The sequence below is a fragment of the Apteryx mantelli genome, chromosome 4 (assembly GCF_036417845.1).
Source record: "Apteryx mantelli isolate bAptMan1 chromosome 4, bAptMan1.hap1, whole genome shotgun sequence".
NCBI lineage: Eukaryota > Metazoa > Chordata > Aves > Apterygiformes > Apterygidae > Apteryx > Apteryx mantelli.
The window spans coordinates 7339903-7353367 of record NC_089981.1 but is presented as its reverse complement, the minus strand read 5'-3'; the positions used below and the strand labels follow the sequence as shown (position 1 = coordinate 7353367).

Below are 13465 nucleotides of genomic sequence, written 5' to 3'. Positions count from 1 at the left end.
TTCTTACTGTTGACTCCAAGAGGATTACTCGAATGACTAATTCAGTAGAGGATTGCCACCAGTTATGGCTTATCTCTTCAAGTGCCTTTGCAGGGGTAGACCTGAGCTATATGACATAATGCAATCAGCTGCAAAATAAAATGAATCTCATGTGTACTCTTAACATCTCAAAAAGGGTGAGAAATTGCACCATCTCCTTACTGCATGCATTCTTCCCTAAAATCTCAGGTGGTTATGGGAAACAAAAGAATAATTTCGAAGCAATCTAATCTGCGGCTGTAGAACTAGCTCTGTGTATGATTCTAGCCAAAGATAACTAGAGACAGTTGATAACTTCAGTGGAAGTTCCTTTCCGTATTTTCACATTTGTTCAAGAAGAAAGGAAAAGGAAGAGGAAAGCAAAGCAAAGCAAAGCAAAGCAAAGCAAAGCGAGAAGCCAGAGAAGCTGCAAAACTTACCTCGCCTGTGTTTAGAGATCTAATTTTTTGTGTAAGGGCTGTACAACTTTATCTCCTCAACTTCTGTCTCCCCTGGTATGAATGTGTTAGAGCACAGCACCTTTAAAGAACATAGAATGGCTTCTGGAAAGCTTCCAAAACTTGCTTAGGAGGTGGCTGTTAGTGTATAATCCAACCTCATCTAATTTATTACTTGCTTTCGTGTGTCACAAGTGTATCTTGATGTTTCCTGCCTGTGTGAGAAGTGGTTTAATAGGCTGTGTGGATGATGTGACCTGGGTGTGCTGAATGATGCTTTCATATCCCAGCAGCTGCAAAAAGGGCTGAGAAGAAAACCATTTAAGTACCAATCTTTAACCCTCTCCCAGGAAATCTTCCACCTGAAGGGCTCTTGGGGCTGCAGGAGGGAGGGGTGGAGGCTTAGTGAAGGCAAGGCGTGAAAGAAAGGGGCAAAGGAGGAGAATGAGTTCTGTCTTGACTGAAAAGTTTAAGTAGATATATTTTAAAGAAACAGTTGTCAGTCAGTGCTTTTATAATGATATCACAAAGGCATTTCAGGGTTTCTCCATAAGAAATAACAGTCAAAGGAGTAGCTGAGTATTCAACTGGACAAGCATATGCATGGAACTATCCAGCTAACGCTTCTCGGAGTTCTTCCTTACTCCAAGCTGACAGTTGTATGGATTTCCCATGTGTAAAGGGCCATTAGGTCCACTGCTCTGGCTTCCTAGCATTGTGAATGCTAAAACAGTCCATTTGTAATCTAGATATGTTCTCTCCTTTTTTAACTTCTGTGTATTCCAAAAAACATGTAAAAGAGAAATCTTCATTAAAGGAAAAAAAGAAAGAAACCTCAAGCTGTAGGAAGAGTCACCATCCTCCAGGGATGGTAAAGAATTCCTATCGCAGGAGTCTTTTAAGGACAGGTTGGGCTCATTTCTCTCAGGAGCGGTTACGATTAAGTTTTGATAGGGACAGAAGATGTCCTGGGTGACCTCTTGATGACCCTCCAAGTCCTATCTCACCAGAAATTTCATCACTGGAAATCCAGTGAATAAAGCCTCTGTGCAAGAATTTGCATGTTTTAACAGAGGTCAGTGAATTACCAAGTCAGTCAAAAAAATCCTTCATTTACGAATTGGGAAACTGAGGGAGGAAGTCACCTATTTAATGCCGATGGAAGTCAGCGAATTTAACCCTGACTTAGTCAATCTAGGCTCTTCTGCGCAAAAAAATGAATGTCTCTGGAGGCAAAAAACGAATGTCTCTGGTCTATCTCAGAACTGACTTTAGGATGCGATTAGGTCTGAAATGGACATCTAGCTTTTAAACAAAATAACTGAGGGCGGACAAATCTCACCGTCATAATGGGCCCCATCTTTCTTAACCTGAGCAGCTGCAGTCAAAGGTGAACCTATGAAATGAAACAAACGAAGCAAATAGACATGCTGATTTATAGCAGCATATCATCTCAACCAAGGCCCAAGTCAAATTCATCATGGCTCTGAACTCTACTGTGTATTTGTAGCTTATGCCTCATGGATGTCGGGAAAGATATTGTCTCAGCTACTGTCCTTTACTTTGTTTTGCTGAAATTTCTGGAAATGTGGAATGACCTGATAGCAACATAGTTAATGTCTCCATCTCCTCTGCACAGAATGCCAGCAATCTCCACAGTGAAAACAGAAATCCTACAGTTAATGAGAATAAATATTGGTAAAGAAATGCCTTGGTGAAAATAGTCCCCTAACTTAAATGTCCTTTTACTGTCGCCTGGAGTCTTGGGCAGCTTAATGAGGGTTAACAGTAGTCACTACAGGAAACAAGAGTATTGGGTAAGAAGGTAAACAAAGTCTTACAGTCTTTGGGAAAGGAAGAGGAACAACAGATGACAGAAGCCAGAGATCAGGCCAATAGCGTCTGGCCTGCTAACCTAGTATGAATCAGCCTGCCACTTTCTGTACCCAGTGGCACACATGGCAGCAACTTGGCTAGCATCACATTCATGTCCTTTTGTTTCCCTAGCCAAATGGACTACCAGAGATGACTTAATGCACAAGTCCAAATGAAGAATTGCTGTTACCTGCTGTTGCAAAATAATTCCCCATAGGGGTGTGCTTAGTGCCAGCAAAGGAGAAAGGTCTTTTCTCCATTTTCATTCCACTTACCTCGGCACCTGGCTCTGGACATCACTATGGCAGCAGGTCATGCTCAGGGGAGCTGTGATTTGGACAAGGAGGGACTGTGCATGGTGAGATGAATGAGGTTTTGCAGCTGGATAGTGAATACTGGCAAGGGGTTTGTTGACAGAGCCATGGTGAATGTGTGTTGTGAATTTGATGATGGGCAGGATGGGGACAAGGCACGGTGTGGAGGGAAGTTGTGACACTTGAAATGGATGCTACATAGCTAGGAGCTGTCTTCATGGAGTTTGTGAAATCAGAAGTGCCTGAGGTGTGGTGAGGGACTGTGCTGAAAGATCGTATGAAGTGGCAGGTAATACTGTGGGTGCTAAGCTGTGTTGAAAGACCTTGTGACATCAGAAGCGGACATCGTGTTTTGAAGGGTAACACTAGGAGAGGTTGCAAAATTGTGGCTGCTGAGGTGTCATAAGGCTGGCTAGAGAGTTCAAGGAGACCCTACTGTAGAACAGGTAATGTGAAGTAGTAGGGGACAATGTATGGTGACAGCTTGTGTTGGGAGAGGTTTTGAGGTCAGAAGAGGACACTCGGTAGTGAGGAATGTGCTAGGGGAGGTTCTGCAGTGACAGTGGACCCTTGGGGAATGAGAAGCTGTGTTGAGGGAGGTTGTGAAATCAGCAGCAGGCATTATGGAAGAGGACTGACAACTTCTCAATCTGTGTGACCCTGAGCAGCAGTAGGCCATCTTCTGCAAGGTCTATGAAACTAGAGCTGCTCATGAATGCAGCTGGGAAGCAAAGCATCAGTGCAAGAGTCAAGCTATAACTTTGGACAGACAGTTCTTGTGTTCTTTATATCGTGAGACTGTCTGAAGAAGGGAGTAGTAGTAAAAAAGCATTACTATTGCATGCCAAACATTGGTAAATTCCCATTTTTGATGGTCCCTGGCTCATCTCTCTGGGACAGCAGCACCAACCCGGTCATTTACTTCCTCTTCAGGAGCAACCGTCACCACCGGCTCCATGGCTCTGGGAAAGTCACCTTCTGACAAGTGTTTGCAGAGAAAGCAACGTGCGGAGAAGGAAGCCAAGTGCCCAGAGACACTGCTGCAGAGACTGCTGTATAAATCCCTGCTGGCGAGGAGGTGTGGGAGGGTGGGGCAGCCTGCAGAGGGGACTGAGGGGAGGTGGGCAGCAGTGCTCAGCCCCCAGCGGAGCCAGGGCATCTCCACTGCGGTGGGAGCAGCTCAGCTGGTGACGTACCCCTTCCGAGCAGGGCTGTGCTGGGGACCAGGGAGCTGGGTGAGAGCGATCCTTGTCTGCACACCATGCCAGTGCCTCTTCTCATTAGGTGGTCCCCCCCTTGTGGAAGGGGACATGGTGCACAGAGCATGGCTATGCAGAGCATGCAAAGCACAGGGAGGAAGAGTGACCCAGGATGCTGGGCATGTCTTTGGGACCCTGAACCTTACAGGGAGTCTCTTCCCTCACTTTGACTTGAGGCCAAGCCTGCAGGACTCCAGGGCATTCTGGCAGCTCCTGGGAGGCCATTATCAGCAGGCATGAGTTTCATCCTGGCTATTTTGGGCTTGTATAGAAACATCCTTCAGGCCTGAACACCTAGGGGACCGTTCAGCTGGTGCCACGGCTGCTCTGGTCAACACACAGGGGTCCTGGAGTGATGCGTGGTGCTTCTGTGTGTGTAGAGAAGAGCACCAATTCCTCACCTACACCCTGAGCCTCTCCATCGCTGTCCCCAGAGGACATCTCAACTCATCACTCCCAGCTTTCGCCCAAGATGGCCATCTCCAGATGAGTTAGTTGCCCTAGGCTGCCTGTACAGGCAGTGGAGAGAAAGGTGCTTGTAAGGAGCTTTTCCCTTCCCTATGTGGCTGCAGCACACAGCTCCTGCTGAGCCATCAGCCACCCTCCTGTGCCTGTGCCAAATCTCTTCCCCACCACCGTCTCACCCCACACTGGGGATGCCTCGCTCCCCTTACGCAGTGCCATGCAAGGCCTCTCACCCTAGTGCTTCTGAGAAAGCTTTCAGCTCCCAGCCACAGCACCTTATCTCACTGTCTTCCCAGTAGCTGCTGTGAGGGTCACCTCTCTTCCTGGCACTGGCACTTGCATGTTGCTGCAGGGCTGAAAGGGCATTTCTCTGCCTCTCCATCCAGCTCTCCAGACTTTCTATTTTTTTATTTTTTATTTTTGGCTCCTGCCCTCAATCCTTCCCTCCTTTGTGTCTCCATTACTCTCTTTCTGGGTTGGCTGGTGCATGGATCGAATTAACACTAAAACAGTTTGTGAGCAAATGAAGGGCTGGATTTAAAAGGAATGGATCTAAATCTGATTTTTTGAAATTAAGTTGAAGGCAGAGGAAGAAGGGAAAATGTCTGCACCAGAACATTCAAAGAACTAACGGGGTCAAAACTTTTCTCTTTTGTTCATTTTAATTCTATGGGGTAACAGTATTCCTGAAGCCATTTCACAGAATCACAGAATGGTTGAGGTTGGAAGGGACCTCTGGAGATCATCTAGTCCAACCCCCTGCCCAAGCAGGGTCACCTAGAGCAGTTGCCCAAGATCGCGTCCAGGCGGATTTTTGAATATCTCCAGAGAAGGAGACTCCACAACCTCTCTGGGCAACCTGTTCCAGTGCTCTGTCACCCTCACAGCGAAGAAGTTTTTCCTCATGTTCAGATGGAACTGTCTGTGTTTCAGTTTGTGCCCGTTGCCTCGCGTCCTGTCACTGGGCATCACTGAAAAGAGTCTGGCTCCATCTTCTTGATACCCTCCCTTCAGATACTTACACACGTTAATAAGATCTCCTCTCAGCCTTCTCTTCTCCAAGCTAAACAGGCCCAGCTCTCTCAGCCTTTCCTCATAAGAGAGATGCTCCAGTCCCCTAATCATCTTTGTGGCCCTTCGCTGGACTTGCTCCAATAGTGCCACATCCCTCTTGTACTGGGGAGCCCAGAACTGGACGCAGTACTCCAGATGTGGCCTCAGCAGGGCTGAGGAGAGGGGGAGGATCACCTCCCTCGACCTGCTGGCAACACTCTTCCTGATGCACCCCAGGATACCATTGGCCTTCTTGGCCACAAGGGCACATTGCTGCCTCATGCTTAACTTGGTGTCCACCAGCACTCCCAGGTCCTTCTCCGCAGAGCTACTTTCCAGCAGGTCAGCCCCCAACCTGTCCTGGTGCATGGGGTTATTCCTCCCTAGCTGCACGACACTGCACTTGCCTTTGTTGAACTTCATGAGGTTCCTCTCTGCCCACCTCTCCAGCCTCTCCAGGTCTCTCTGAATGGCAGCACAGCCCTCTGGGGTATCCGCCACTCCTCCCAGTTTTGTATCCTCAGCAAACTTGCTGAGGGTGCACTCTGTCCCTTCATCCAGGTCATTGATGAAGAAGTTGAACAAGACTGGACCCAGTCCTGACCCCTGGGGGACACCGCTAGCTACAGGCCTCCAACTAGACTCTGTGCCACTGATCACAACCCTCTGAGCTCTGCCATTCAGCCAGTTCTCAAGCCACCTCACTGTCCACTCATCTAACCCACACTTCCTGAGCCTGTCTATGAGGATGCTATGGGAGACAGTGTCGAAAGCCTTCCTCAAGTCAAGGGAGACAACATCCACTGCTCTCCCCTCATCTACCCAGCCAGTCATTCCATCACAGAAGGCTATCAGATTGGTTAAGCATGATTTCCCCTTGGCGAAGCCATGCTGACTACTCCTGATCACTTTCTTGTCCTCCACATGCTTGGAGACGGCCTCCAGGATGAGCTGCTCCATCACCTTTCCAGGGATGCAGGTGAGGCTGACTGGCCTGTAGTTGCCTGAGTCCTCCTTCTTGCCCTTTTGGAAGACTGGGGTGACATTGGCTTTCTTCCAGTCTTCAGGCACCTCTCCTGTTCTCCAAGACCTTTCAAAGATGACGGAGAATGGCTTAGCAATACAATCTGCCAGCTCCCTCAGCACTCGTGGGCGCATCCCATCAGGGCCCATGGATTTGTGGGTGTCAAGTTTGCTTAAATGATCTCTAACCCGATCCTCCTCCACCAAGGGAAAGTCTTCCTTCCTCCAGACTTTCTCTCTTGCCTCCAGGGTCTGGGGTTCCTGAGGGCTGGCCTGAGCAGGAAAGAATGAAGCAAAGGCGGCATTCAGTAACTCTGCCGTCTCTGCATCCTTTGTCACCAGGGCACCCTCCCCATTCAGCAAAGGGCCCACATTTTCCCTAGTCTTCCTCTTGCTACTGATGTCTTTGAAGAAGCCCTTCTTGCTGTCCTTGACATCTCTCGCCAGATGTAATTCCAAATGGGCCTTAGCCTTCCTCGTTGCATCCCTGCATACTCTGACAATGTTCCTGTATTCCTCCCAAGTGGCCTGTCCCCCTTTCCACTTTCTGTAGACTTCCTCCTTCTGGCTGAGTTTTGCCAGGAGCTCCTTGCTCATCCATGCAGGTCTCCTACCTCCTTTGCTTGACTTCCAACTCATAGGGATGCACTGATCTTGAGCCTGGAGGAAGTGATGTTTGAATATTAACCAGCTCTCTTGAACACCGCTTCCTTCTAGGGCCCTAACCCATGGCATTCCTCCAAGTAGGTCCCTGAAGAGGCCAAAGTTTGCTCTCCTCAAGTCCAGGGTTGCGATCCTACTCAGTGCCCTGCTGCCTCCTCGCAGGATCCTGAACTCCACCATCTCATGGTCACTGCAGCCAAGGCTGCCCCCGACCTTCACATCTTCCACCAGTCCTTCTTTGTCTGTTAGTACGAGGTCCAGCAGCACACCTCTCCTTGTTGGCTCCTCCACCACCTGTGTCAAGAAGTTGTCACCAATGCTCTGCAGGAACCTCCGGGACTGTTTGTGCCTAGCTGTGTTGTCTTTCCAGCAAATCTCAGGGTGGTTGAAGTCCCCTATGAGAACCAGGGCCTGGGATCATGAGGCTACTTCCAGCTGTCTGTAGAAGGCCTCATCGACTTCCTCATCCTGATCAGGCGGCCTGTAGTAAACACCCACAACAGTGTCGCCCATGTTAGTCTGCCCTTTAATCCTTACCCATAAGCTCTCGACTCGCTCTTCATCCACCCCTAGGCACAGCTCAATACATTCCAGTTGCTCTCTCATAAAGAGCAACTCCACCACCTCGCTTTCCTGGCCTGTCTTTCCTAAAAAGCACGTAGCCATCCATGACAGCATTCCAGTCATGCGAGCTATCCCACTAGTTCAAAGAACTAACAGGGGTCAAAACTTCTCTTTTTTGTTTGTTTTAATTCTACGGAGTAACAGTACTCCTGAAGCCATTTCATGTCAGTTAACAAGGTTTGGAGAAGCCCTTTGACAGTTGATTATAATATTGCTTTAGCAGAGATTTCACTAGAAACCATGAGACCTCTCTGCTGTCCTCCTTCTATATCCACTTGTTCTTTCGGCTCCACTGACTGCATTTCCTGGATCTCCGTGGTTGTAGTGGGATCCTAGGCACCTGGCACACCTACACTGTGAGGACCCAAAGTCCGGTGACCTAAATCCTACCCTTAGCTTTTACGAAGACTAAAGATAAATCCTTCCCACCCTAAATACTTTACATTTATTTTATCTCTAAATGAAGTTTTCTTGAACAATACGAGAGAAGAGAAAATGACCATAACTAGTAGAAGTGTTGCTCTTTCTTGTGATAGTCTCGGGGGCAATGTGTAGGTTTAGGTAATACCTCTGCACCTTGCTGGAGCTACACAAATGCAGTTCACATGAAAACCTTGCTCTTGTGTGGACCAAGGCAGCCGTAAGAAGCTGTGACCAACAGCCAGGTGTTTACCCAAGCACAAATGTCTGATGAGGTCAGGAGCATGGCACGGGAGGAGCACTTGAGGCCTGGAGTTTATTAAGCACAGGATGGACTGAGGCCGGTATGGTAAAGGTGGAACATGAAGAGCCATCTTGGGGCACAGATCAAACATGTTACAGGGTGGAATTGGGTAACGGGGATGCTATAAATTGTTTGCATGACAAAAGATCCACTTGGGCAGGCCAGCTGCAAGGGAATATGCCAAGCATGCTAAATCCTCATATGTAGTTCATTGAATCACATAGGGACTGGTCCTGCTCCCTCTGAAATCACTGCAGGACATGTTATTCCCTTGCCAAAGAGCAAGTGCAGCTGTGTAGTACCAGACTAGCACGGCTGGAGTTAGCTCTTCTGAAATAACCTTGGCTTTTTGTTTGTCCTTTTTCAGCCCACCGTGAAACTTTCAGCAAAGATTTTTCCTGTGTCTTACATAAAAAAGTATTTACCTGGTCCAGTCACCATTTCCTTTTCCTTTTGTTTTCCCTTTATTTCTTTTCAGTATGATTTGCCTTATATTTAGGGTTCTCTTTGACAGTAGTTTTAATAGTATTCCCTCCACGACACATTGTATGATGAGTGTTCTTGGTTCTTCTCTTATCCCTTTTCTTTGTCAGGAACATCCCACAAAATGGGTGATGCATATGTTGCTACTCTAATGCAAAGCACAGCTATAACGGAAATGCATCCTAAGGCAGCTCCAGAAAATGCAAAATGGACTGAGAAAATCAGATGGATTTTCAGATGGAGAAAATATATTACCAAATACGCATGAGATCCATGAAGAGCAGAGAACAACAACAACAACAACAACAAATCTCACTATTAAGTGGGTGCTAATATTCATCTAATTACTAGGACAGAAACAATCTATACAAAATAGGAATCTCTGTCAGCTAAAAACGTTTTTTTTTTTTTGCCCTGTTTGTCTTCTGAACTTTCTTTCCATGAGTCATTTCCTCTACACAGAGAGGATTAGAAGTCAAGAGCATGGCTGAATGCCCTGAAACTTGCTCCATGTTCAGACAAAACCAGACTTTGTGAGCTCAATTCTCCTTCAGTTTGAGCTGGTGTAGATCGACCTCTTCACGAAAAGTCCTGAGGGATGTTGAGGGGACAAATTCCAGCTATCATGCAGCTGGGAAATACTAGCTTTCCAAGTGACAAGGTTGCTTAAGGGATGGGAGAGGAAGGGGAAAAGCAGGGACAGAAACACCAGCAAGGAAAGCTTTGTAAGGAGTCCTTGCCTCTGACAGAGACAGGTTTGAGCTGCAGGGATCAATTCACTATGTCAGAACATGACAAAAAGCATCAGTTCTTTTTAAAATTGTTGGACAAATGTGTCCCTAATTCCTCTTTGCATATGTATAATTTGTACAAGGGTTCTAATTTTCATGCTAACAAATGTGTTTGGACTGCACTCTGTCTACAACAGGTAAAAACGGTTTTTGATAGTATCTCTCTCCTGAGATATGGTCTTTAGCAGGCTATTTCCTGTTAGAGATCAGTTTCAAAAGAACGGTAATCCCGATGAGCTCGGAAACCATCTAGTGTTCAGAAAATGTAAGGTTAAGTTGGTGTCCAACCTTACACAGCCTAGAAAGGACAACCCCTGATAGGATTTGGCTGCTTTTCCTGGAAAGGGCGTTCTGAATGCGGGTAGCCAAGAGCAAACTTCCAGTAAGAATTACGATGAGTTCTTGAGATATACATACATATATATATATATATATATAGGGAGTGTGTGGCCAATCCGCTTTAGGCCAGTTTCCATAAGGATGCAATACAGACTGCAGGGTTTCTTGGGGAAAAATGTGAAGGACTGCTGGCCCAAATCTCTGCTTCCTTCTGTGTTTACTGCTCCACTGCCTCTCTCCCTCCCTCACCCTCCAGCACTCTCCTCCCTGCTCTTCCATATCCTTGTATCCTTATGCAGCTGATAAAAATCCCCAGGAAGGGATAAGCAGCAGCTCATAACAGTCCAGATTCCTGACCAGTTAACTGCCAGGGCAGATGTACTCGCACTTTACAAAGCTGAACAGGAAAAGCAGAAAAATAGTATCTGTACTTCTAAGTTTCATGTAATTGTGTCATCTTAAGTAGCATTAGCATATTACTTCCCCTCTCAGATCACATCTGTTCTTTTAAGAAGAAAGAGAGTGAATGGCCTGTTGGGGATTACCTCTGACATGACGGATGACATGGAAAGTGTACAAGAGACCATGCAGTCAGCTTTGGCCCCAGCTCTCTATTTGGCTGAATTTCTTGCATTAACCCTATCAGCCCGTTTCACTGCAGGGATGTGTCACACTACTTGAGAGTCATGCTCAGAGTGAGTTGATGTCCTTGACAGGTCGATCCTGCCTGTATTCTCCCTGTGATCCTCCAGAAGATGTTCTGGATTACTTCTGGCCAGGTTTTCACAGGGCCCTCGCGGGTCTTTGGAGCAGATTCCAGGAGAAGGGGACCGCCTGCTGTGTGCCTTCCTTCGCTGCCCCCGCAGGCTCTTGTGTGTCTGATAGAGCCTCACTGCCTCCCCAGCTTGCTGCTGTTTTACAGGAGTGCTTCTGGCCTGCAAGGGGGATTGGCTCTACCCAGCAACCTTTGCCAGCAAATCAGGTGGTCGACCCACTGCACCTCCTGCTACCTCCTTTGCAAGGTCAGGGCTAGCCAAGTTCTCTCCTACCTCTAGTGGCTTCTTTGGGATGGGAATTTGTCAGTCTTCCCTTCTCTCTGCCCTGAGGAACTTCCTACACAGTCCTGTGCCCCACAGATGGTGGGAGTTTTGTGGCAGCAGGGGGACTCTCTTTGTTATTCCCTTAGGATTCCTTCCTTTGAACTCTGACACACTCACATCCCTTTTCTCATTTGTATTCCCACAGCCTGCATGCTGCCTCACCCTGCATCTCTTCCTTTTTCAGGGAGAGCTTTCAGTTTGTGGCTGGAGGGAGGTTGGCCTGTTCCTTCTGGTAAGCAGGGACAGCATCCAGGCAGACACCTAGGGAAAAGCACTCAAGCAGAGGAGAACATGCATCCCCATATAGCTCTCCCTTCCTTCAATACATTGTGGTCATTCTTCCTTCCACATTTCTTTTAGAAAACCTCCTTTTTTTCCCAAAAATGAATGTTGAGGGGTGGGGAGAGATCCCTTATATGGTTTATTGCCAAAAATAATTGTTTTTGAAATTATTTTTGACCAGACACTTTTGACAATATGTGGTCTATGCAATGGCTTTAGGAGCAAGAAAATTGATGGAGAAGGAGCTGAGATTTTTGCTCTCAGTTAACGTGAAGGTTGAAAGCAAGAAGCAAACAAAGACCAGGCTGATACATTTCAAGATGGTGTTTAATAAATTTAGCACCCAAGGACAGTGACAGTAAGCAGAGATAGAAAGCTATGCAGCCTGCTTCTCATGCCATATTGTGCAGGAGTCTAAATGAACAAAGGGCATTTGAATATGGGCTTAATGTAGCAGACTAGCAACATGGCTTGGGATAACCCTAAATTAAAGCCTTATATTCACTTTTTCCCCCCCCGATTTCTAGAGTCCAATGGTTTAAAGGAATCTTCATAGTCTTCCTCTCTCTTTCCTTTTGTCTCCAATGCAGAAGGTGTTCAGGCAAAAGAAGGGATGAATTTAAGAGGCCATAGTTATTGTTTGTGGCTTTCCCGTTCATCTTTGTCATCTGCTGAATCTTTAAAGGCCCTCTGGAAGGCCAGCCTGAGGGTGAGCCGAATCCTCCGATCCCTGTAGCTGCCCAGAATGAAGTAAAGAGCTGGACTGAGGCTGCTATTGACGCAGGACAGCACAAAACCAGTCTCTGGGGAGTAGAGAAATTTATAGCCCCAGAAGTCAAAGAGGATCAGGACACTCAGCGGAACAGCAAAAATGAGGAAGAAGAGGACGGTGAGCATAATCAGGGTGAAGAGCCTGCCTGTTTGGAGGTGCTGGGAGCTGCACTTGACTTTGAGGAAGAGGGTGAGGCTGAATACCAGCATGAGGGGCGTGCAGAAGAGGAAGTCCAGGACTCCAGTGGTGATGAGGAGTATGTGGCAGTTGCTAGAGGGGCGAACAGTGCAAGAAATGTACCCCAGCATGTTCAGCAGCAGCGAGAGGCTCCAGAGCAGGCCGGAGATGATGCCGGACAAGTGCTTTGGGCGATGGCTTCGGCACCAGATGGGACAGAGGACAGACAGGCACCTCTCAATGCTGATGGCTGTCAGGAGATACAAGCCAGTCCCGTACGTGAAAAGATCCAGGAAGAGGAGTATCCCAAACTGCACTCCCACATTGCAGTGCATCAGGCACTGAACTGTTTCGATGGCGATGCAGAGCAGGTAGCCAAAGTCAGCGGCAGCCACGTTCAGGATGCAGACAGTGAAGCAGTTCCTCTGGATGCGGAAGCCAAGGTACCAAAGGACCGTGCCATTTCCCACCATGCCAGAGGCAGAGCTGATGAGGCAGAAGCTCTCCATGAACTTGAGGAGAGCCTATGACGGCTCTGCCTTTTGCACAGTCCCACTGTAATTAGCCCCTTCAGCCAGGCTGGTTGTATTTGGAAGGAAGGTTGATGTAGTTTTAGCACTCATAATGAGGGCTTCACTGTGAAGTACTGATCTGTCACTGTCTCTGATTTCACACAGACCTCTAAGCAGAGAGCACAGAGGTGGTAGCTCGTGTGACTTTCTCTCATGATCATCTGGTGGTGTTTGCAATGTCTTTCCAGCTCTTTGTAGCCAGAGGTAGATTCAGGGAAGGATTGCTGTGTTTGGACTTGGAGCCTAGAGCTTCTATGTGTCATTTAAAACACCGTATCTGAGGCCAAATTGTGTGTGGCACGTAGGAAAAGCTAGATTGCAATGTATGTGTCTCTTTTTGAACTTATTTCTTGAGGCTCCTTTTACAGCCAGTGGTGGGAAACAAGTAGGCTAAAATAAAGCAATGTTAGCTCAGATTGATCATACCCGAAAAGTTCCTCATTTTCTTGTCTTAATAAAAAGGGAACCCAGGG

The 13465-nt window shown here is 47.3% G+C and overlaps 1 protein-coding gene across 1 annotated transcript; it reads right to left on the bottom strand.

Moving 5' to 3' along the window:
* Positions 1–12104: 12104 nt before the first annotated feature.
* On the bottom strand, positions 12105–12929 carry LOC136991890 (proto-oncogene Mas-like). The gene has a single exon (XM_067295383.1). It carries the CDS (start codon positions 12927–12929, stop codon positions 12105–12107), a length of 825 nt encoding a protein of 274 aa, XP_067151484.1.
* Positions 12930–13465: the final 536 nt, after the last annotated feature.

Excerpts from the sequence above, each read along its gene's own strand:
- LOC136991890 (XM_067295383.1), bottom strand. The coding sequence starts at position 12,929 with ATGGAGAGCTTCTGCCTCATCAGCTCTGCCTCTGGCATGGTGGGAAAT.